Here is a 26,435-nt window from a genome sequence, read left to right as displayed (position 1 = left end):
ATCACTCTACTGCAATACTGAACAGTCAGTACAATGTAGGATACATAGGGAATATGCTCAATGTCAATAATAAATGTATTTTAAAATAGGCAAATAATTTATAGAAGGGTTAACAAAACAATGAATGAGTATAGTTTTTCTCAACGTGTGTGTAACTTATGTTTTTTTTTTTTTTTTTATAATACTCAATAAAATGCTGTTTTTTTTGTTTTTTTTTTCAAGTAAAACATTTATCTAATGATTTTCCTTATGCAGCACTTTTACCTTACCTTAATCTATAGTTGTGGTTTGTACATTGTATTTTTTTAATTGTATTTCTACTTCATCTCATGGCATCACATGTTTATAATGCTCTTGGAGGGGCTTATTTGTTGTATGAACACAAATGCTTCCTGGAAATAGTTAAATTGGTCTCAGTCATGTCCCGCTATCAGTAAAATTCTGCGTATATAATGATGCATCAATTGACATCATCGCATATTTTTTAAAAATGTCAATATTTTTTTACCGAAGGGGCATTTATGGCTCAGCATATGGCATAGCTCTGCTATGAGCTGCTCACAGCTGTAACATCTGCCCATACTGACTTGCTTTGTCTTCTTTATGCACATAAAAATCATGTTACAAAATCTATGGAGTGACTTTGTGACAGGGTAATGGTACCCGCTACATCTGGAACTTTACTTTGAGCACTAAACAAAACTAAATTTTGCGTAATTGAGGACATATTTGTCTATTTAGGCATTTTTCCCCTCTAAATCTGGCCATCACTTTGGTTGTTAATGCATATTGAACATATTTAGATAAATTGTTTTTCTCAAATTTTAGAACGAAATTGTATTTTTATCTAATAGCATTTATGCATCTTGGGCCTCATTGGGGGCTGATTTTTGTGGTGAACATTAAAAAAAAGTTTTGTTTTTTTTTTTCTCAAAAATTGAACCCCAAACATTACAGCATGCATGATTGGTTAAAAATGGTTAAAAACAAAGTGCAGGAGCATCGTAGATAAAATAATTCATGATTTAAAAAAAATATAATTTTCTTTTACAATATTTCAGTTAATTATTTCCTAAAATATACTTTTTTATTTTTATTTTAATGTAGTCCTGACCGATACCAACCCCCTAAAAAAAACCAAACAAACAAACAAAAAAAAAAAAACACAGACCCGCCCCTGTTTAAATCATCCAGATTTTTAGACCCCACACAACTTGTACCACCATAATTATAACATCAGGGGGAGGCCTTTTTGCGCACTATTTGCACTGCACTATCGCGCGCACATACACACAAAGCAGAGCAGGAGAGATGCCGCAAAGCCCCATCCTCCTCCCTGGCTTTTAAAATACCGTGTTTGCCTCCAACTATATCATCCAATTGAAAAGCCACACAGCTAAACGCACTGAACCGACGGGCAGGGCACCGTGGGAGCGACTGCAAATCATCAGCAAGACAAGGAGGATAACGACGGAGTCGCCTAACTGTAACAATAAATAGACGCTGGGTTGCGGGTCAAAGAGTTTAACCCCTAATCTGCCATTGGGGAAGGCAGTCCGAGCGGCGAGGCGTCTTGGTGAAATGTGAGCGGACCAGGTTGGTGACCGTTTTCCGTGGTTTTCAATGTGGTTGCGACTGCGGTCGACTCGCTCGTTGCAGCTAGCTCGGTTCAGCCGCGTTGATGCAGCAGCGATCGGTGTTCGTGTTCAAATCCACCACCGGAGCAGGGAAGACAATAGGTGAAATACACGGCGCTGTGGACTCCCACGACCACACCGAACGAGGTCTGCATTCGCTGTGGCTGCTCAAGGTAGGTAAAAACACGGCTCCCATTTCCCATTTCGGGGCTTTGATGTCTGACAGACACACAGACCTGAAGAGACTGAACGTCTTTTCTCGTCCTTGCTGCCTTGACGGCGGGACTGCGGTAGTTTGAACGGACAAAGCAGGATAAAGCTAGCTAATCCGGGTTTGCTAACATTTTATTCACTGTGACAAAGAATAAGCTTGTATCCTGAGTATGCGAGGGCGAAATCGTCTGAGCTGACCTACATGTGTTGGGACAGTAAATTGTGTGCGATATACAGTCGTGGGTGCGTGGGGCTTCATTTATAATCAGTTTCTCCCTTCCTGACCACATTCATCTCACGAAGCCCGTGTTTTTTTTTTTTTGGCTCATACCTGGCATAAATTGGGCGATGCGGGTTTCCTATCAAACGTGCACGACTGTAAAATTGCTGTTTTATTTGGGGGAAAAAAATACAAAATAAAGTGTCTCTTTAATTGCATTTGGTGGCTCATTGATTGATTTTATCAGCCGACTACATGCATTTATCGTGGCTCTGGCACAGATGATAATGATACCAAATAACCCACCATACATCACTCTGAGGGAAGCCAGACAAACCCTTTAAATGAACAACAATCATTTATCTGCTTCATGTTTAAGTGAAAGGTTTTGCTGATGTTAAGTGACTGTCTTCAGTCAGTGTGTACAAGTGTGTCAGAAGTCAAAGTCACGGTTTGATGTTTTACAGAATTTATGATAATGAAAATTGATGAAAAGCCAAATGATCTGAAGATATGTGAGAGTATTTTGTATGTTACAATGTTGATTGGCATTTCTGTCCCTCCTTTGTTTCTGATCTCCAACAAGTTATCATATTAGCCTTGTTGTAATGGTAATCCGTTGTAATTACTATTATAGTATCAGGTTTTGGTAGTAGGCTATTAAAAGCAAGCACATACTCCACTTCTTCATCTGACTTTTGTGGTGAATGGATGTTTTCTGGCATTGTCAAAGCCATGACAGCTGGTTGTGAATTTCTTTACAGTATTCCCGTGAAGAATCAGGTTAGAGAGTGAAGCATCGGCCAGCAGGCAGCTGCATCAGGATGGCGGCCGTTGTAAACTATTCTCCCCCTTGGTGGGTTAATCTCCTCCACCGGTTGCCTCATTTCAACCTGGAATTTCAAGTAGTGAGCAGTGACTTCAGACCAGAGGACTCAGAGTACCAGAAGGTAAGAAAAGTATGGGGGAATAATTACCTCCCACTCAGTATTCATCATCCTCTTCTTCACCATGCAACATTGCCTCACCCTACCACCCTGTCACCTGCACACACTGTAATTTCACAGCAGATTGGCCAAGTTGTTACTCAGGCTGTCCTACATCCACAAAGTCGTGGGTTCCTTCAGTGCACTAATCAGTGCAGAAGCACATAAATGTCTTTGAGTCAAGACAGTTAACCTGGAAGTGTTCCCAGTTAACCACTGCCTGGAGAAATAATACATGCAAAGTGTTAGTTGAAAAATGCAGTGCTCAGGTTAGCTGCTTCTTGATTGGAAAGTTAAGATACCAAATTGTTGTCATATTAATGTGAAGGATCTAAACCAGAGTTGAACATACAGACTTTTACTGCCCTCCTCTTCCCCTTTGACGACCTGAAACAAACCATGTTGATAACAACTCTATGAAACTACACAGCCTGCTGTTAGTGCGTCCCTTACTGCATCAGAAGGATAATGGGCGATGTACGGTTGCAGAACAGTTCTCCTGTTGATTGACAACAGATGGGCAGAAGCACATGCGAGTTGAGAATATGAGAACATGTGGTATGATAGCCCACTGAGTTGTGGACTACTGATTGGAAAACTCAAATTAAAAAAACAAAAAAAAAACTGATGAATTTTTGTGCATCAAGTAGCAGGTAGCTGCATTTCTTAACTTTACCGGTCCACATTGACAGCAGCTGTGAGGTGTGACTCAAAGCAGATGACACTTTTTTGGAGCCAATGGAGTTGCAGTTTCCGGTACATCCACATTGACTTAATATTCAAACCACAAGGTTCCTGTTTGATTTAATTGTTGAATGACAAATCAGAAAAAACATACATATTGACCTAGTCTATTATGTTTTTAAATCTTTTAAAGTGAATGGCACTTTCGGATAATTTCCTTGCAACTCACAGTATATGAAATCTGCTATTTGTAGTGGTGTGTAAGCACATAATGAGCGTTGCCAGTACACTTCCATAATTACACAATCTAATAATCAATTAACTTTCTAGGTGGTTAATTGCAGCAAAATATCAAACTATCTCTCATTCTGGTTTATTCTCTCTCTTTTTAGTTATGTCACAAATTTCCAGACTTTGATTGGCTTAAGATAAATTATTAATTAAAGATAAGCGTTGCCAGAATTAGTTAAAAGCATGAAACTATTTTCAGTTGCTCTTTGATGAATCACTTAATGAGTTGACAGTGTTGCATCTGAGAGCAACTCCAACTCCATGTGAGCATGTGGCCCACTTTTACTGCATTTCATTTGGATCTTCAAACAAAGTGACCTCCAGGTCTCTGCAGCAGAAAGCTCAGCGTTTGCAGCTTTCACCAAGCCGAAACGCATCATTTAGAGTCCCCCATCTCATATGCTGCAGTCACCCCTTAACGTAGTTCGCTTACACCCTTGCATTGGGGGGATGCAAGTTCAAGAACTGAGCGTGGGAAGGCACCCACAGTCACGAATAGCAGAGGAAGACGAGAAGTAGAGGGAGAAGAAGGGAGAGAGGAGGAGGAGTGAGAAAGATAAAAAGACTGATTGGAGGCGAGAAGAGAGAAAGAGGGTTCAGTGAGCCATGGGAGGTGCTTCTAAATTGCCAAATAGCCACTTCCTGCGAGCTATTCAGTGTTTAAACTAAGGACCTTTGTGTATGTGTGTGTCACTGTGTGTGTGCCCACTGGAATTTTAAGGACCCCCTTTTTAGACTAATTACATACTGACATATTTCAGCAAATGAGTCCGTTTCTATGCCAGTGATCATTTTGCCCTTTGATCATACGCTTGTACATTATGTGTGTGTACAGTTGTTGTGCATACGATGCTGTGTGTGTATATATGTCACATACAGTATGCTCGCTTTCTGTGTCAGTGCATATTTAGGTGTTGTTTGTCGAGGTGAGGTCACAAAACTCCCTCGGGTTGTGTGTGTGTGTGAATGAATATAGGAGTTCTATTCAGGGTGAAATCATTAATTCTGGCTAGACGAGTGATAGAGGGTGAGAAGCACAAGAAGACGGAGGTTGAATCGGACCGGGGGAGGGAAGGAGGGAGTGTGGAAAGAGGGAGTTGGGAGGGAAGGGGGTGGGAAAGGGAGGGCTGTAGTCTGTTGCGAAAGAATGCTCTCTTTCTTTCTTTTACTCTTTCACTGAGGCCCATCTTTAGACAGGCTCAGTATATCTGTCTCAAAGGCTTTCATGCATCCACTCATCCAGCTGAGAAACGCATAAACACACACACATACAAACAAGGCCCTACACAGTGTCCTTCAGTGCACTGTGTCCGTCACCGCAACATTACACACACACACTCTCTCACAATAGAGAGAGATTCTTCTGTGTAGTGTTTTTCTTTCTGATGTGATTTGGCTCAGGTTCATTTGCATTCAGTTCTTGAGCTCCGAAGCTGCTCCAACTCTCCACTCAACACATTCATTCATTGTTCTCTCGTAAGGCAAAACTTCTTCTCTCGCACACTCTTGAAAAGAAAACTGTTTAATATTTGTCTAAGAGAACAGCATCCGTGTGATGACTCTGACTTTATCGGGGATGCTGACTCCAAGGCTTTGTGGGGAAAAGTGTTTCCCTCTTTTTTTTTTTTTTTTCCTGGAGAGCTGAAATAAGAGTTCTTATCATGTAAAGCTCTGCAGCCATTGGAATATGCGTGCCGTACGCATGTCCGTGTACGCTGTGCATTCATCTGTTTGTATTCCGGTAGAAATGCAGAGTCAGCTTCCATCCGCAGTTAAAACAGCTGCAGAACATTAGAAAAATCATGTGACCCATAATAACACGTATCCCCAGCTGCGGAGAGCAAGTCAGTAATTGTCATTTTGGATAATATACTACAGTTTGCATCGTGGAAGAAATGTTCTCATCACAGTTTGCAGAGGACAGACAAAGACGACTTTCTTTCTTTAGTTCTGGTGAAAAAGAAAAAAAAACAACCTACTGATCCAATCTTCAAAGGTCTTTGTTTAAATCCTAGATGTGGTGCAATGGTTGCACCCAGCAGAGAGAAGGTAAATATTAGCTCGGTGAACCTGAGGTCAGCGACTGCCTCAGGAAAGCAAGTTACAGCCCAGTAGTAAACAAGGCCAGACAACAGAAAGTAACACATAGGCAGGGAGAGCAAGGACAACTCACAGAAGTAGAAGTGATTGATCCTGTCAGTTCAGACTCACCGCCACACATTCATGGGGTACACACATACACACACACTTAAATGGGCAGATTGAAAGTAGATCAGTGTGGCTGGGTGTTTAATGCTTCTGCCCCTCCTCCAGCCTGCAAGCTGATCTTCAGTTGGGTGGATACGAATGCACACAGACACACTCATGTATAGCCGAGCTCCCCCATGCCTATTAGTAGCTAATTGAGCCACTCTTAATCTGCTCTAATGGTTTCTAGGCCTGATAGTTAATCTAGAAACGACCAAACTCACTAGAAAGACCTGAGGTAGCTGCAGGCAGATTGAAATAAAGCCCAGACAGAAGACAAAACTCATGGCATGATGTGATCCTGCTTCTCGCTGTGTCGATGTTGCCATGACCTATGTCTCTATTGTGCATTGCAAGAACAGAGTACTTTCATGTTGACAACTTTCCACTTATTATCACTTGTTTGTAAATCTGCAAAGTGCCACTCATTCCACTCCAACACAGTTTGAGGTCCCATTACGGCTTTCACAGCTAGCGGTCAAATCATGTAGTTGTTTTCTTTTGTTCACTGAGATCATTGTAATCTTGAATTGAAATGAAAAATACTTTATTAATCCGTAGAGGAAAATTAATTTTGTAGTAGGTTTTTTTGAAAATTTTTTTCAAATAATCACAAGAAGAAAGTGCCTTGTTTCAGAGGGTGATGGCTGCTGGCAGGAATCTCTGTACCTTTCTGTCTTGCTTTGGACTTGACAAAGCCTCACACTGAACACACTTTGTTGTTTCTTCACTGTGTGAGGAATCACAAATGGTCTTCAGTCACTTGTGCAGAATTCTTCCCTGGACAATCGGCTCCAGAGTTATCCCCCAGCACCGAACCAGCTTTCTTGATCAGTTTGTCCAGCCTTGCAGTCTCTGACTCTGATGCTGCCGCTCCAACAGATGCTGCAAAGCTGATTGCACTTTCTACAACAGACTTATAGATATATGATAGCAAGACGTGCAACATTTTAGTGCAGATGTTGAATGATTGATCTCAGAGTCTACTCTGTTCTTTCTATTAAACAGTTTCTGTGTTGCATTTCCAGTCTAGTCTGTTGTCCAGTCTGTTGTCCAGCTGAACTCTGAGGATGTAGACCAGGGGTGGGCAACGTCTGGTCTCAGGTGTTTTGCAGCAGGGAAAGCTCTAACATGGCAGCCCTCCAGAACCAGAGTAGATTTAAGTGATTGTTTACACGCCAGCTCACAAACCGACTGACCAGTCTGAACTCAGCTTCTTGTCCATTATTGGTCCACCCTACAACAGCAGCGTTGTCAGAGTGTTTCTGCAGAGGACAGAACTCAGAGGTGTATTAGAAGTCTAAGGCGTACATTGTGAAGAGAAATTGTGAGAGTACACTCCTGTGTGGTATTGCTGACTACTATCTTTGACACACAACCTTTCTGTCTCACACACTGTAGTCTGTTTGGTATGATGTTTTAGGATGGTGTCTTGTTATCTATTTTTTTTTAACACGGTTGACGTGGTAATCGCCACATGCTGTTTTCAGGCACCTTTTTGAAAGCAGCTGACAAAAATAAATGTCCATATTTCCACATCATTTAATCAAGCTCAGTGACTGAGAATTTATACAGTTTTAATGATGTCCTCTTAGTGCACGCATGTCCTTTGCAGTTTTTTGTTTAGAAAAGTTCATTTATGTCCAGTAGGGGCATTAGTGGTGCACAGTTTGGGTTTACCAAAACCCAAATTCTCGAAGACTAATCCTATAGATAATAAGAGGGGATATTAGAGGAGACCAGGAATCTGTAGAGCTTATGTTCCCCTTTTCACCCATCTGGATCCTTTCCAGTCGATCCAGTCCTATACCTTAGCGGCTGCTTCTCTGGAGAATATAACGATATAGCCAAGGTAACCACTGAACTGACACAAATACAAACTTGTTAGGGCATACATCCCTTTAGCACTCAGGAGAATGACATAACCACACCAGGCAGACCTCAAACAATAGATTTACACTCATACTTTCAGCTCACTCTGAGGTTTTGTGGTTTAGAGTCATCTTACTGTATGTTTCTGCAGATCACATCCTTTATAACATCTACTGTAGTGTTTACTGACCTCTTAACCTGCCAAGATTGGCCACACCCCTACAGATGTTGGTAAAATGCCTTTTGCTGTCCTAGTTACACATCTGTCACAGATCGGATTTCACTGGGAAATACTGACTTATCACAATGTGAAAAGACTTGTGCCTACAAAAACAAGGTAAAGATGGCACCTCTCTTGGTTTTAGTGTGACCAGTTATTGTGAATGGTCATGTACAATGTTCAGGCAATATTCTTTTTAGTAGTCTCAGTGGTGATGATTTAGTCATGCAAGTCATGTTGATGGTCATGTTGGTATGCTAGAATACAATATCCTAAAAACATCTGGATGGATTGTCTCTTCTGTGGTTTAGTTGTCTGAGAATTTATGTTGATTGTTGCCAGGATATTCTAATCATCAAACAAATATATGCAAATCAATGTTTGAATGGGAAACAAAAGGCAATGTTTTTAGAGGTCCTGGGAAGCCATGGGGTCTGGAAGGAACTTGGAAGTTGTAGTGAGACGATCTTTGTGTCCATGTGTCCATGGTTTCCCAGGGCTGAACCGTTGCTGCTACTAAGGATTAGGGTTTTCTGCAGGATTCCTTTCTGCATTTTAAGTAGTCTTGCAGGTGGAAAATGAAGATTTCCAGGAACATGTGTGTGTCTCTGCATGTTTCTGCACCACAATGATTTTGTCAGGCAGCCTCAGATGGGAAAGAAAATCAACTTGTCATTTTCTCTGTGTCTGTGTGTGCGTGACGATATTTCATCAGTTTCTTTCCCCGATTGCTGCAAGATCCCTCAGTTTCTGTCTTTAACTGCTTCTCCTTTTTCTGTGTTCAGTTCAGTCATCATGTTTCACATCATCTTCCTCGTATGCATTTCCAGTCTGTCTGTCTTTCTTTTGTTCCAAGTTTACTCCCTATCATTCTTCCTTCTGTCTGCCCCTGCCACCCCTCCCTTAGTTTACACTTCAAAGCTTTTGGTGGTTGAATGATCTTTGTGGTAGGTCTCTGGTGTACACAGCTCCCCACCAGCAGCACTTCCGCTCCTTCTATGGAGGTGTGTGTGCTTGATGTTGAACAAATACAGCACAATGCATCACTAACATCAAACATCCACTGGAGAGCCACTATTTTTTTGGCATCAAACTGCTGAGGAGAGGGTCACTTTCTGTGTGCATCTAAATCATATGGGCTGTCTGGTTATCTGGTTTCTGCTTATATCAGCTAAGTTGCTTCCTGTGTCATTATCCTACATCCTAAATTGTCCACTTCCTGCATGATAAATTTTAAACGCAATCCTTTTGTTTACTGACTTAATTAAGCCAAAAAATAAAATATTTTACTCTATAATGGGAAAAATGTAAAGTGTATTATGAAGTCATGATTGTTTTAATGATTCTTTTCCCCATTTCTCTTCTCTCTAGTCTGTTTTGCTCATTGGTTCTGTGGCTTTGGTGTGTTTGGGCTTGGACCTCCTCTTCCTCCTCTTCTACTCCTTCTGGCTTTGCTGCAGAAGACGCAAGAGTGATGAGTCCTCGCACTCCCATACACACTCCCAGCAGCCTAGTGCTGACTGCTGCTGCACCGCTTGGTGCGTCATCATTGCTACGCTCGTCTGCAGGTGAGAGGCTATACGAGAAAGTTTGTCCATCCATCAATTTTTGATACCCACTGATTCCAATGCAGGGTTGAAAGGGGGTAACCTGTCCCAGCTGCTATGAGGAAAGAAGCAGGGCCAACCTTGGACCATCAATCATAGACTCTATCTCTGAATCCATAGCAAGGGTTAGAAAATGTGTTTTTTTTTTTTTTTTTTTGGGAAGCCTGAATTAGTAAGGCTTTATTCAGTTCATCCTACTCCCTGATTAAGGAATTGCCCTGTAGGTTGAATCTCCTCACTTTCCCCTGCAGATCTATTTAAATCTGCGATCAGTGTCAACAAGTGCTTCTGAACCTCAATTTAGAGCTTCAAGTGTGTGCTTTTATTTCTATCTGACGCAGTACAGTTAAGTTTTTTTCTTTGCACTACTGTCTTAGTTGGCTGTGTTTCAGTGAGGTTCATGCATATTTAGGTATTGGCTGTAATTACTGACAGCTGACTTTAGAAATATTTATCATTTAGACCTCTCTTTATTATATGTTAGTAATCTTGAATTTGTTTTAACTGCATAATTACAGGTAGGGCCTCTCATTCATAAACACATGGAAGACAGACAGAAAGAAGACGGCACAAATAGTTATCCAGGAGGAACCAAACTGTTGCCACAGACAAACTTACTTTTTATTGATGTTAACTTTGTCAGATGAGACAACATCACAGCCAGCTGCCCATCCCTATGCAATACAGTGTCCGGCCACCCTGATACCACAGTGACAAATGTACTGCTTATGTTTTAATGCTTATTGTGTGTTATTTTAATGCTTATTTTAAAGTTGCCCATGGACAAAGCTATCAGGAACATGGAAAATGCAAAAACATTGGTTTCTCTGATTGAATAATATATTTGTTCTTGGAAATATAAATAAGAATCAGAAATACTTTAATAATCCCTGAAAAAATGCTGACTCAAAGACTGAAGGAATATGGTCATCCAGTTTTCCTTTAGTATGATGAGACTGGATTACACTTTGTTTCTTCAGAAAAAGATTTAAATTGCTTTTTATTCCATTTTTATAAGAAAGCTCTTAAAATTAAAGACAGAAGAAGTGTGAATGCCTGGATTGTTCAGCGTGTAAGTCCCAATGTATCATGAAAAACCTTATATTAGTGTATAGTAAATTCTATTTTACACAATTGCGCAATTATTACTCAGCTGCAGATATTTTATGGGTGGAAATTTGACTGTTTTAATGTTCACATCCACGTCTCTTTCTGCCTGATGGGACCAAGCTGGTTTGCTTATCTCTGATAAACACTGAGGTCCTTCACCCAAGTGACGCAGTAGCAGAGCAAAGTGTATTTACATCACAGATGAAGGATTGTGTGCTCTTCTTGGCACACAAAGGTACCTAAAATGATACAATCATGCTCATGAACACACAAACTCTTCCTTTTTTCTTTTCTTCTTGTTGGTTATATGCTCTTCGTATGACTTCCATTGCCACAGCTCCATCTCTGTCTTTATTATTTCTCTCTGTATGGCCTTCTCCCTGGCCTAGAAAGGTTGCCATGGAGACAGAAGCAGATTTGATGCAGAGACGAGAAATGAATTATACAGTCAGGGAAAGCTCTCTGCGTGTGTGAGTGAGTGTGACTCCAGGCTGAAGAAGCTTTTTTGTAGGTTTTAAATATTTTATAATTGGCTATAATATTCCTATTAAATATTTGATATGGATCTGAGCATACTTGCATGCCGTTATCTGTGATTGTGTGCGCTTCCATGTGTTTGTTCAACTCTTAGTCACAATCTAACACGATGTCATATCTATTTTTGCCTGTGGATAGTGGACAATACTGTGCAGGTGCAGCGTCTTTGGGCAGAAGATACTCATGACTATGTTGTAAATTAGTCTGTAGTTGTACTGAGAAAAGGGATTCTTATGTACTATCATTAAAGAAAATTCCAACCCAGAATAAATGAATGGAATAAGATACATAGTTATACTCTGTCACAATCAGCGGTAGGAGCTTTTTATATATGATATTTAGGCATTTCTTGACCAATGCTCCCTGCAGTATCTTAACTGAGTGTACCACAATGTTCTTCTTGTGTGCTGTATAAACTAAGCTACAGTTCTTATAAATCACAGTATGATTTATAAGTAATATAATATGAAGGATGGGATGCTGCTGGATGAGAAAACTAAGGCTGGTTATGACTGAAAATGCTACAATTGTGTTTATCTTGCAGTGACTAAGAAACTGGAATCAAAACTATAATTATGGACAATGGTGAATATGTATTGCCTTCTGTTTGCTTGAAAAAAGCAGCTTGTGGACGCCTTGTTAAAATAGAAATGTTAGAAGTAATCGCATATTTAGGATTCAGTTGAAACCGCTTGTTTTAGACTTGAATTCACTGTGAACTCACATGACTGAGTTCAGAAATTACTGTCTTGTCTGCTGAGCTCCAGCTGGATTCCCTTTTGTGCACTCATTTAAGAACTGTAAAGAATTTTTAGTTTATGATTTCAGTTCATGTAAAAGTGCACCGATGCAGAGAATAAAACATCTCAGTCTGTCTGAGCAAGCATTGTTCAGAACGCCTTACTGTTCCCCAAACACATGTATATCTGCCATGTATTTGTGTGAAAATTTGTTCTGTTTGGACTAAGCTGGCAGACATTTTCTCAGTCATTCCATCTCTGAAGCAAAAATTTGTGTCTAATCTTTTGCTTAATAAAGTTGTGAAATCCCCTTTTAGGACTTACTAATGGAGGAAAAATGAGGAATGGGATACTGGGAAGTGAAAAGAATGGGACAGGAAAGAGATGAGTGAAGAGAAGGATGATTTACTATATAAAGTGGGATTGCAGAGATGGTGGAGTGTGATATTAGGAGGCAGGAATGGGTGGAGAAACGAACAAATCAAAGAGCTGATGTGTGCTTCAACACAGCGCATGTCCAAGGGCTTTTTTTTAAAATCATATTTACTGTCTGCCTCTTTTGTATTTGTTGTTTTATGGCCCATGTACATCATAAAGCTTCTACACACACACTCACACAAATCCACACAATGGAAACCCAGTTAAAACACAGGCCCATTCAAGATCTAATGGGCTAGAGTGAATTGTCTTAACAGTGGCTACAAATCTCTCTCAATACAAATGCAGACAGCCACGTCAATACGGAGCATACAGTTATACACATGCACAGACAGAGCACACAAAAGGAGGGCAGGGGGGCACGCAGGCTTTTATAGGGTGCAGGAGAAAATGAAAGCGCACTGTGGTGGGGTGTGTAGGGGGTAATGGATTAGATTGGATGACACAGATTGAGGGAAAAAAATGTCTACTGTGGCGTTTGTTGTTGCATATGAAGGTTAAGGAGTACTTGGTTTTGGAACAATGGATGCAGGGACAAAAAACCCCAAATATTGTAGCATGAGCAGTGTGTGATTGTGAGTTTAGAGCTGCAGAAGGTTCTTATTATTTGCGGTCTGGTGACCCAATTATTGTGTAGACTCTGTGTGAATCATCTCTGGTAGTCCTGTGTTTGCCCCAGGCTTTAGGGTGACACCATAGCAAAAATCTGAGAACTCAGTGCTGCCTGTTGCTGGTTAACAAAGGAACTACACCCAACTAGTTAACTACCAATGCTAGTTTAGTTTATCTCAAGTATGTAAGCGGCAAAATACAAACATGATTGCAGTGTATTTAAAAACTGAATTACTTACAGAGTTAACATTAGGCTCTTCCTGTTTCCTACCTCCCAGCGCTGGCATCGCTGTAGGTTTCTATGGAAATGGAGAGTCGAGCGATGGAGCCAATCGTTTGGCATACTCCCTTCGTCATGCCAACCGCACTGTATCCGGAGTGGAAAAACTGGTCAGCAATCTACTACAGCACTAAACTAAATATGAAAAACAGAACACACAATATAATTTGTGACTGATTACTTTCTTTTTGTTTGTTTTTTTGTCTCCAGGTGTCTGACAATGCATTAGCCTTAAACCAGACAGTTGAGGAGAATTTGAACCAGTTAGAAACGGCCTTCCAGGATCAAACAGACTATGTGTCCATTGTCCAAAAGCTGCAGGGACAACTGGATGAGCTGGTGAGACTGGTGGCTGATGTTCCTTTTTGGTCCAACACTGACATCTCTCTGGAGGACTTGGCCCGAAAAACGGAGACTTTTGACTTTTACAGGTCTGTATTAATGTTTGGAATTACAAGAATATTTGCCAGATAACATAAAAACTACTCATGAATTCTTGCACACAATAAGTGTTATATAGCCTTCCTTTGTTTAATAACATTGTATATCAATAAGGATTTGGTGAATACTGCATTTAGGTTTGGATACAATATTAAATAACTCAGCCACACTCATCTGACTGTAATGGCAAATGGTAATAATGTGCAACAAGTGAGTGATCTAACGGTTACTGGTAAAAGTGAAATGTGGTGGTAAAAAGCCTGTTTTATACAACTTTGTGGTCATTTGCATATTTACAGGTGGTTGGGGTACCTTGGTCTGCTTCTGTTTGACGTTCTTATTTGTCTTCTGGTGCTCTTTGGGCTGATACGTAACTCTAGAAGCACTCTGATTGGGTATTTTACATCATCTTTTTCCAAAAGCTCATTGATCTGCATTCATTAGACTGTTACATGCATGTCATGTCAGAGAGATGAATCTTGACCTTTAAAGGATTTTTTTTCTTTTCTTTCAGCGTATGTCTGCTTGGGGTTCTGACTCTAATAATCAGCTGGGGGTCTCTAGGCCTGGAACTGGCTGTCTCTGCTGTAAGTGTAACCATGGCAACATTACTGAGCTCTCTGGCTCTGCAATGATGTAATCTCTACCCACTGCTTGAGTGAGTGTGTTGACTGTAGCCTGATGTGTCATGTATGCATACCCTCTTACAGTCTGCCAGCGATTTCTGCGTTTCCCCGGATACCTACATCACCAGGGTAACCAAAGAAAATGCTGTCATCAACCAAGGTATGCAGACAAAACAATGCAACAGAGGAGCAAGATTTTTAGACTTTGTTACCAGATCTTAATTAAAAAGCAGATCATTTAGTCTACTTAAATAAAAAACTTTTGATTATATGTAAATTTAATAAATTATTAAATGTTTGTAAATCTGTAAAATGATATTTAACATCAGGCTCTTTCATATGTGAGTACTTTTGGTTGACAAATAAGCAAAAACATCCAAACTAGGCTCCATTTTCTGCACTGACAACTGAATCTCACCCCAACATTGTGGTTGCTATTTTTGGAAACAAGGGTGCATGTTTATGTGCGCGCAAGTGTGTATCCAGCAGGATTGTGTTTGATTGACACTCGGGTATATAAAAGCCTTCCTCTCTGCTAACTGCAATGCATCAGCAACCCTGGACTCCCAGCTCACTTTTCTTCCTCTGTACCTCGGAAACATCCCCAAAAAACAAATTGGAAGCTTTTTTTCTTCTTCTTTTTTTAAAAAATCATTATCCTCATCTTATATGTTCTCTCTTCACCATTTTGCATTGCTCAGTTGACTCGTCTCTTCTTCTGCCGGGTTCCCATCCTCCTCACCACACAACTAATGAGTCCTGTTGTCTGTCAGCAGTTTCCGCTCTATCTGCTCGCTGTACCGCACAGATGTAGCCTTCGTGACCACACAGATAAAAAGACACATATGCACACTTCATTATGCCTGAATAAAACCGCAAGCATGCCTCAGTAGCAAGAAATATTTCTACATGCAGAGTTTACTTTTTATAAATGAAACTTCACACTCCAAGTGGAAGGATATACTGATGTGTATGTATTGGTACATTCCCAGATATCCTGCAGTATTACTTGAGGTGCAGCTCTGGACAAATTAACCCCTTCCAGCAGGTAACTTTGCAGATCTTTGTCATTTTACCAAACATCATTGTCGTCTTTATTTGAGATTTAAAGGAATCAGTTTAATATACAAAATGTGCATTTGTTTATTTCGTTTTGCGTGCTTCTCATGTGTTCTTGCATATTTTTATAGAGATTGTCGGGAAGTCACAAGGCATTGGTGGAGATGCAGGATGATGTGGCAGAGCTTCTCAGATCAGCAACACGTGACTATGCCAACACCAAGGTGTGTGTTATGCACACTGATCTCTAGGTCCTTTTTTTTTTTGCAGATGAAAGCATTTGAAACATTTGGAGCAACATTAAAAACGCATTATGTAACTTTCTGGCCCTAAAACTCTGCATTCTGGATGACATAGTGACATATCGTGTATTTCTGTTGCCGCCGCTGTCCAGCAGCATCCAAAGGCTGAGAAACTGCACAATAGAACTTTTTGATCCGGGACCCTGCGTAATGTTGCAGCAGAGTTTCGCTTCACGCCAGAAAATTCACTGGCTGTTTTGAACGCGCACCGTTGCTGACTCAGCAAAGAAACGCGAGAAGATTAAAAGAAGGAAAGGAACAAAACGAGTCATCGTAAGACTGGCTGGAGAGAGCTAACAGGTCAGGTGGGACGCAAGATGGATGCCGATATAACCGTCGATAAGGGACGCATGTTGGGGAAAATGCAAAAGTTCTGCTGTGTGTATTTAAAATGTCATTTGCAAAATACCAGCACACATTTGTACGTCTTGCGTGTTTAGGCATGCACATGAAGGTTGTCTATTTATATTTGTGAGAACCTGCAAAGCCTTTGCTTTGTGTGTGCAGGAGAGTCTTGAAAAAATCCAGTCTGTGCTGAATTCCACCGAGGTTGGTCTTCACCAGCTGACAGCTCTGGTTGACTGCCGCAGCCTACATATGGTGAGTCACTTTGTGCCTTGTTTGAAAAAACAAAAAGTCCTCAAGTCTTAGCCTCTCATAGCAGCGGATGTTTGTCTCTCCTCTCCTTGCAGGACTACGTCCAAGCTTTGACTGGGCTGTGTTATGATGGAGTGGAGGGTCTCATCTACCTGGTTCTGTTCTCCTTTGTCACTGCTTTGATGTTTTCCTCTATTGTGTGCAGTGTGCCACATACCTGGCCTAGGAAGAGGTAACATACACACACACACACATAACTTCTCATATTCACATTTTACATTTCATCCTTTTATCATGGCAGAGTATGGCTCAACTCAACTCTACTCAACTCCAGTTTCTGCAGGCGGCTTTACGTTCCGAACACACAGCCGACTTACTTGTTTTTTACAACAGTCATGTGGCGATCTCTGTGCCGTTTACGCAGCAGTTTTCAACTGTTTTTCTTCAGACATTGACTGCTTTTTTTGTTTGCTAAGCCGCTTAAGACTGACCCAGGAATAAAAAGTGGAAGTAATTCAAATGCTGTGTTTGCATGTGGCAGCAGGGTTGTCTATCCTGTCCCTGTGGCAATTTCACAATGAACCACAGATAATAAGCTGCAGATTCCATCAAGGCTAAGGGTACATTTTCTATAGTTAAAAGTTAAGTAGAGTCGAGTTGAACCATGCAATGGAAAAACAGCCATATACCTGCCACACCCTTCTTGACATCCCTAACCTGAATGTCTACAGCTAACCTGTTCACTAACTGACAGTGCTAGCTTGAACTTGCTACTGTATTTGTCTAACTGAATCCACCTCAAGGACCAGAAAACAGTGGAAAGACCTGTAAAGAATCTACCTGCTGCCCATGCATGTCATTACTTTGGGTGTATTCACCTCCCAAACTGTTGTATCTGTCGTCTCCCTGCCTGTCTTTGCATCCATGCAGTTTCTTGTTTATTTTATTGTCTGCCTTTCGCTCTGCCAGCCCAGCTGATGATTTCTTTGTGTTTGTACATATCTCTCATTTTCTTTTCTCCTCTGTCGACTCGGAGCACCACTGTTGTGTTAGACAGTATGTCACCACACATTTTTTTTCTGTGCCCCACTTCCTCCTTCTGTTCTTTCCTTTCCTTCTCTCTCCCTGTCCTGATTTGGAAATGCTTGGGGCATCAGCGAATGTTGGTAGATATAGATGAAATTAAGCGACCCTTTGGTCAAATAATCAGTCCAAGCAAAAAGCCTTCCCAGCAACCAAAACATTCAGTGGTAAAACCAATGCAATAAGTGTAGATCACGCATACAGTAATCCTTTTAACTCTGATGAATAATGTGAATTATAAAACACAGCTGTGCCATAATTCCCACTGTCCATTGGGTTTGGATCAAAAGTCATTCAAGAATATGATTTGAAGCAGATTTGAAGTAATTTGTGATCTCCCTGAATTTAAGAATATTACTTACTAGGTCATTTTCTCTTAAACTGAATGTGCTGCAGCAGCTTCAGCTGTTTGATGGACTGCACACTTTAACTTCATTTTTGTTTGCGAAGCGAAACACCGCCATCTGGTGGTCAGTCAGAGTAGCAGCGGCTCCACTTGCTTATTGTCTCTGTAAACACAGAACCAGGCTAAAATCTTCTACACAGCTTCCTCCCTCTTTACCTATTTAAAACATTTATTCTAGAAAGTGGTATTATGTGTGTGGATAGCATAACAGGTTTTATAACAGGATCAACTTTCAAACCTTGAGCATGCACTACGCAATTAATCAACTTATCCGTTTGCAGAGATCCAACTTCCAAATCAGCACACATCTTATTTAATGCCTCAGTTTGTTACGTTGCCGGCTGTTTTACATTTCTGACCATTTTATGTCTGAAAATGGTTTGCTCAATTCAGTCATATTGTCTTTTTATTTTTATTTTTGCCTGATGTTTTTGCTTTGACTCTCATAGAGCACACAGAGTTGCACGGGCTCTATTTAAGAGAAGAAATTCTTGACATTTATTTATGACACTTGGATTTGGAAAGTACCAGACATTGCGAATCCTCTATGCCAATAGAGGATGACTGCATGAGGAAAATGACTGCATGTTTTTAAGTATTCTAATTATTTTGAGGATATTAGAGAGTCTACCACTATGACATTATTAAACAATATACACACCTAAAAGAAAAACAACTTCATGTGTTCAGTTTCGACTCCTCTGTACTTCTAGTGAATCTGTTTTGTAGAAGTATGCTGCCCATTTTCCATTTCTTCTCGTTCAGCTACTTCGGGGCTGGAGACAATGCCTTACCCAGTCTTTTGTCTCTGGGGAGCTCTCTCGGTATTATAAGTACACCTCCCTCTCCTAATCTCCTCTTCAGTCACTTGTTTACACTCTTGTTGTCTCTCTTGGATTTCCCTCCCTTCTACCTTTTCCCCTCCTTTGCATCATGTCCTCTCGTGCCCTGCCCTTGCCCTTAACCTGACCAAACGAAGGACGGATGAGGAGGACGGAGAGGACGAGTCGGGTGCCTCACGGGGCGGTGTGCACGATAACCTGTACCGCGTTCACATGCCCAGTCTCTACAGCTGTGGCTCCAGCTACGGTAGCGAAGCTAGCCTGCCCGCCACCGCCCACACTGTCAGCAATGCCCCCGTCACTGAATACATGTGAGTTAGCACCCACCGCTAGCTGGAGGCTAGCAGGATCAATACACTGCCTGTGATAGGTAGCTGATACTTGCCCCTTGTGACCCAGACCTGCAGCATTCACTGCTTATTACACAGTATATTAGAGTAGTTTGATTTTTCTGTATGGCTCACATGTCCATCGTGACACGCGTGTCAGTAATATTGGTCACAAAGTGATTTAGAACCCGTCACTAGATTTCCTATTAGTGTGAATAGAGAAATAGCTGCTCCCTGCATCAGCCAGCCTGCTACTTCATGCCCACAGTATTTGCAGAAAAGCTTTAAGAAATGCAAATGCAGTCTCACTCGCACAGAATAAGGAAATAATTTCACCTCGCTTGCTCCGTGTTGTTGCCACAGGATTGCATTGCTTGCTCTGAAAATAACAACACCAATAAAAAAATACAGCATGCATGTTAGCACATATGGCTTCTGACACTTCTATTTAGACCTAAAGTTAATCAAGCACAATATAGTGACTGTGATGTCTTAAATCAGAAAGCAGAAAGTAACTGTGCTGTATTATTGTAAAGATGTTGGAACGCTAAAGGACCACGTTGTTCATGTTTTGGACTGTCGACATAAAAGGCTTTACAATTGAACAATCTGCATGACTACATTAAAAGCACATCATACAAACGAAGGACATTTCCCTTTCATAGTTTTGAAACTGTCAGTTCTGGTTTATTCCAGAGAAGTATGAAAATTAGCCTGATTATGACAGTCTCTTGCTATAGGTATTACACCTGTTTTACTTCTCTATCAAAGCTGAGTCTGATTCTGCAGTGTCATATATTTTCTCCCCTTAGTGTGTTGTTGATTTGACTCTAAAGGATATGGTAGAGCTACCAGCAACAAAACTACCAGCTCAGAACCTGATTAACATAATTCGGAGAAATCCTTTTAAGTGTGTTATAATTACAAACTTTACAAACAGCTTTCTACGTGTTTTAAATGATTTATTTCTAGTTAAGGAGCCAAACCAGGCAACATTACTAATTTGCCTGTAAACTGTTGTGGACTTCATTACTTATAAAGCTTCATTTGCTAAAAAAGGACAAATGTCTTCTGAGTTGTATTTGTTTGCATAAAACTGACAGGCATTAGTGTAGCACACACAAACAGAACAGTTACATGAACTATTTTCTGTTAGAGCATAGATATTACCCAGCTTTTTCTTGCGTTCATAAGATGAACCACATTTAAGTTTTTTTTGTTGTTCCCAGACAATTAGACAATAATGTCTAATTGGCCCTTTCAGTCCTTTAGAAACTGTAACGTTTTCCTTGTAAATAACCATATGCACTTACATACTTAGAACATGTTTTCTGTGACACCCCACACTGAAAAGACATTATTATTCTGAGTCACTGTCTCATTGTTACAGTGAATATTTTTTCGTGTGATATTGTGACAAGCTTAGGTCCCTCCAATATGATTCTTGTGTTGTGTACCGGTAGGTCATTTATCAAAGGGCATTTATCAGAGTCATGAAGAGCAAATCAACAAAAGCTAACGAGCACAGTGGCAGGGTGACCGCATGCAGTAACCTCTTATTCTATAATGCAGGAGCCAGAACGCAAACTTTCAGAACCCTCGGTGTGAGAACACCCCCTTGATTGGCAGGGAGTCCCCTCCACCCTCTGTAAGTGCACTTTTTCTAGAACACACTCTCCCTCAGCTATCTTCCAATACCCACAGTGCAGCTAGAGAACATCTAAAACCCCACAGAGGATGGTGTCGTTATTTAACAACGAAACATGGTGTGATGCATCAACCATCCGACTTCTGATCTCTCACGGCCTGCTATCTGTGGATATTGGAAGGTAGCCAGGCCCCCCCCCCCCCCCCCCCCCCCCCCCCCCCCAGTCCCCGCACCACTGCAAGTGTCCTATGTGCTCAAACTAGACCGTGGTCATGGATTTCCTTCATGAACGTCATTTTGGCAGCCTGGGATTAGTGGAAGTTGGAAAAGAAGCCTGTTGTCAGAGAGATTTGCACTTGCATCAAAAAGAGGGAGTTATTGCTGTGTTACGGGCTCAAAGTTGGCCTCTATTTCTGATGTAAAGAGTCTGGTTGGTTTCACCGTAGCTGTCAGAGCTGTTTGCGGAGAATGTAGACCAGCTAACATTTCATTTTTTGCTGCTGACCAGAAAAAAAAAGATGAAGAAAAAAGAGAGACTGTGGAATCACAGACACCCCTTTTCTAAAAAGAAAAAAAAAAGAACTGATTGTTGTAGTTTCACAAAGGTGCTGCTGGGCTTGTAGCTGTGACTGTTTCCCATCAACTTGTATCAACTGTACACATCATGCATTACAATGCTGTGGACTGAAAAAAAAAAAAACCTAGCATGAATATTTTTTGCACCTTTTAAGATGCATAATTCGCTCTATGCCGTCTGTCCGAACATTGAACGGTTGAGCTTGGTGATAATCGACTATTTTGCCCCTGAGCAACTCAAACCCACACCTCTAAAGCTCCTGGCTCCCCTCCCTCCTGTTCCCACACTTTGTCTATGTGTGCATCTTCTGGTTGAGGTGTATGTGTCCTCTGTTTCTGTGCTCCCTCACTTTTCACCATTGAACAAGCACAATAGTACTTATTTCCCACCTCCACTGTTGTTTAGCAACCAGTAATATGGCCATGATTTTTAAAAAATTTTTTTATTCTTAGACAGGGCAGCTGTTTTGGACCTCTTTCTGTGCAGAGCTGCTCTTTTGTCTCCTGCATAGATTTGGAAACCAAAGACCTGCAACTGTGACTACCTAGGTGCTCACACGAGACCGCTAACTCACACCAGGCTAACCTCCTACATCAGAAGTAGAGCACTAACTATAAATGAACCACATCCGCTAATTCACAGTAACATCATCCAAACCTAATCAGCTGTTAATTGATGAATGAGTGTCGTTATTGAACCCCGGCTGTCCAAATGACTGGTCACAGTATTCCTGCTGACCTCTGTGTGTCTGTGTTTGCATCCCGTCACCATTCTATCTATCTATCTATCTATCTATCTATCTATCTATCTATCTATCTATCTATCTATCTATCTGTCTATCTGTCTATCTGTCTATCTTTCTGTCTTTCTGTCTATCTATCTGTCTATCTTGTAATAAGGCTTAATCATTTCCTGTTGCTGGTTTCCTTGTCTTTTTTCTTCCTTTTTCCTGTGTCTATCTCTTCCTCCCATAGTACACCTCCAGTATGAGGGCAAAGTACCTGGCCACCAACCGACCAGACCAAAATCGGCGCTCCGTTCCCAATGACCAACTCGATCCAGCTAGTCGACCTCATGCTGCCGCCCGACCACAGTCCTCAGTTCACTAAAGACCAGTTTAACCCAGTGCTGCCTCAATCCAGTTCTCACAGCCAATAGCAAGACCCGACACAGCGCTCACGCCAGGGCTCAAACCAGCGCTGAGTGCATTTAAGCACCAACAGGTCCCCAGTTTGTCAAGTTCCACAGAATTTTACCACCAGTTCATCAGAAACAACACAGCAAGTTGGAACTCATTAGCTAGGCACCACAGCAAATGACTGCACTTTCCAAGTCAACTTCTCGTCTCCATTTGTCTTAAAAAAATCACCCTAGAACAACATTATTTCCACTCCTCTTCTTCATGGACACACGCACTCAGCTATTTGTTCCACCGCTGCTGTGATGGATCTGCTCATGTTCCCACAATGCACAGCAACAGAAGCACCTTGACACATCACATTTCTGAATCTATTTCTCGAACGTCTCCCTCTCCGCCGGGATCTGTATGCTGCCTTCCCATGGAGGCATCTGGGTAACGCCAATCTCTCAACTTCAGGACACTTTAACATTCAGACCATACACACACACACACAAGTGCATACACAAACGCACACATGCACTGTACAGAGCTGTAAATAGTGAACATGTGCTTTACTCTGATTTAATGAAAAGTAGACTGTTGAATCCTTAACTGGTTATGTGGTGTTCTGCGTGTTTATCATGGAAATTATTTGCTGTATCTCTCAAACAAACAAACACACACACACACACACACACACACACACACACACACACACACACACACACACACTCACACAACAAACACAAACTTGCGGATAGACTAACCGAATACTCCTGCATAAAAATAGCAAGCCAGTGAATCAGAAAAGCCATGTTTAGATAGGAAGTGAACTGTGCCACCACATTCCTTTCTTTAACTTAACATTGTTGTCTCAGACTTGAAATGTGAACTCACAAAAAAAAAAAAAAAAGTGTACACGTCTCTTTCCATACTTGTTTACGTGCACATGCAGCGTGCGCATTGATTCATGCATTTCTGCACACGGTCCAGGAATGCTGCCGTGACGTTAACTCTTGGGGTTTTGGAAAACGCAGTCAGAGAGGATGGATGAAAGAAGGCTCGACCTGTGCCAAAAAACTGAAAACTATTAACGAAAGATGCCTGATTCTGTCCTCATCTCCCACTGCCTCCGGTCTGACAAAAAGGGAAAATTAAACTCAAACAAAACTGGAATCGTTTTCCCTCTGACTGGCGACGATAAGGGAACAGGAAAGACTTGAAAAGGAAGCAAGAGAAAGATAATTGTGACTTACCGTTTGTCAGGTGCTATGTAAAGCTGTCAAGGTCTCAGAAGAAGATCAGGACTGAGAGGGACAGGAATTTTTTTTCCCCCCCCCCATTCAGGAATATGGAAATAAGCTTAAAAAAGCAGCTTTCCTTCATGACTGAATGAAATATGTGTCTTGAAACCTGAAAAATTATGGTAAAAATGTGTCAAGGAAAATGTTTTTCTTTGTTTTTTTTTTGTCTTTTTCAATGGTAAGTTGATTTTCAGGATATGAAACTGTGACCAACCATAGTATTTAGCTCCTCCTACTATACTGTTGTGTGTCCCTCTTAGGTTTTTTTTGCGGGGGATCTGGATTGCAACATCAAGAATAAATCTTTATTCCCTTTTTTTTTTTTCTGCCACATACAAGCACAATTTCTGTTTAAAATGACTACAAGATGGAGAAGTGAACCTCACTGCCTGGGACACTGCCAGATGCTTTTCTTTCTGCTTTGAAAATGTATACAGTGTAAAAAAAAAACAAAAACAAATCAAAAAAGCAGTTGTGAACCCGTGTGTGTGTGACATCACTGTAACCTGATTGGCTATTGCTCTATCTCAGTGTTACTCTATGTGAGTACAGTTGATCAGTGTTTCTGACTGGCTGCTAGTGAGGGTCAGCCTATATAGCCTAAGTCATGTCTACATTGCCGCTGCGCACACAGTAACGCACACGTATACAGTATATGCACTCATCATTCAGACTCTGTCTTTCCATACTTTTGCCTGTTTACATTCACATCCAGCTGTAGTCGCTGCACTCGCTCCCCACACTGATTTGCATTGTGCGTGATGTAGTAGGTAGTGACTGCATTTCACAGAAGACCAGGATCTTGTAGTTGGCTGAGTGAGCAGAGCTCTAGCGTTCAAAAAACTGCTCAAAACCACCGTTCCTGTACAGCATTTTAGTATTATACGATTAACCAATGACCACTTCTCGTATTAGCGAGACAATCTTACATGTGTGATTTTACTAGAAAGGAAATGTCCATGTTATGGTAACAATGCTACCTATGGTCTAGTACTTTACAGTGTTTTCTTGCACCATGGATGCAAACAGTGTTCAGATCTGTGGGACTAGTCACTGATTAGTGGCCTTTCATAATGTTTTTAAGCTCTTAAAACACTTCATATCCCAACACGTTCTTTTCTTTTTCTCTGTCTTGTAAAATAAAAGTCCAACTTTAAAGATAACATAATAGCTAGCTGTTTTTGTAGGAGAATAAAGGCAAGAGCGACTTCTTCCTCTCTTATTAATGGTGAATGACTCTGTCTTGCAATGTTTTAATAAGACTATTCCAGTGTGGTCTGCACACCTGACTTAAAGCTGTATTTGAAGTTCTGTAAAATCATTTTTATCAATCTGTTGAATCACATCTTGATGAAAAAAAGAAAAGAAAAAAATGCTCAAGGAGCACAAAGGGTCAGTAATATGTGTGTGTACGTGTGTGTGTGTGTGCGTGTGCGTGTGTATGCATGGTACTTGCAGGACTTCAAATACAGCCGTGTCTAGTTGTGACAGACAAACAATGTTTTCTATGGCTGTTTTTATTTTCTGATGGTTTAACTAAGATATTAATGATATACATGTCAAAACTGTGGTAATGATATTCAGCCTGGAATAAATGTTTAAGAAAAGAAATTAAAGCAACCTTAACTTACTGAGCAAGACTTTGCTTCTTTTAATTTGTAACACCAGCTTGAATTTGATCAAACTCCTACCGAGTGTCATAAATATGAGGAAAAACCACACTTTATATATAATGTAGCATGTCTTAATTTCCAGCTCTGTGTGCTAGTACAGAAAACAAACATTTTCAGTCCTGAACTTGAATATTTATTGTTAAACTTAACAACCATTAAGCTACCAGTACCTACTACCAGTTTGCCATCATGCAAACTAATTATTGTTACCCTTTCATTGAAATCAACCAGTAACTTCAAGCAGAGACATAACATCAATTGATTGGTAAAAATGCAATACAAGATGTTCATGTCTAATGCTTTAACTCCTCCTGATATGTTTCTAAGCATTTCATAACGCCACATTATGTTTATGTGATGCATTCAGAGCGCAGACCTCTACCCTGCCACTGTATTTTTTTGCCCTTGATTGTGGGCAGAAGCTCTGTCAAAATTGTCCCTATCTCCCCCTAGTAAAAAATCCTATTAAACATGTTCCTGGATACTGGTGGTAATCCAGATCACCCCCAAAATGTAATAATCCGTTCCTTCATCCTTTTCTGAGATTGCCTGAAAATTTAGTCAACTCAGAAAATTATTAAGGATTTTATCTTGGTGACAAACGGACCGACACCATACATGAACTCAGCCTTGGAGGAGGTAATATTTGTAGTGATATCTCCACCTAGTGGTCCTCATCAGAAGGTTTGCCCACCCGTCTATCCATCGGCCATACCGTCTTAATTTTCCAGCCA

General features: G+C 40.8%; 1 protein-coding gene across 1 annotated transcript; it reads left to right on the top strand.

Moving 5' to 3' along the window:
• Nucleotides 1-1,474: 1,474 nt before the first annotated feature.
• On the top strand, nucleotides 1,475-23,463 carry LOC306774499 (protein tweety homolog 3-like). The gene is made up of 15 exons (XM_079264568.1): nucleotides 1,475-1,810; nucleotides 2,835-3,020; nucleotides 9,742-9,938; nucleotides 13,693-13,804; nucleotides 13,905-14,125; nucleotides 14,435-14,530; nucleotides 14,650-14,722; nucleotides 14,846-14,921; nucleotides 15,754-15,809; nucleotides 15,952-16,044; nucleotides 16,630-16,722; nucleotides 16,815-16,951; nucleotides 19,188-19,361; nucleotides 20,952-21,027; nucleotides 22,579-23,463. Exons 2-15 carry the CDS (start codon nucleotides 2,895-2,897, stop codon nucleotides 22,711-22,713), a joined length of 1,665 nt encoding a protein of 554 aa, XP_079120694.1. The 5' UTR covers nucleotides 1,475-1,810; nucleotides 2,835-2,894; the 3' UTR covers nucleotides 22,714-23,463.
• The last annotated feature ends 2,972 nt before the right edge of the window (nucleotides 23,464-26,435 follow it).

This window comes from Telmatherina bonti, assembly GCF_933228915.1.
Source record: "Telmatherina bonti genome assembly, chromosome: 3".
Lineage (NCBI taxonomy): Eukaryota > Metazoa > Chordata > Actinopteri > Atheriniformes > Telmatherinidae > Telmatherina > Telmatherina bonti.
The sequence above is the reverse complement of the archived record's forward strand: the minus strand, read 5'-3'. Positions and strand labels throughout refer to the sequence as shown.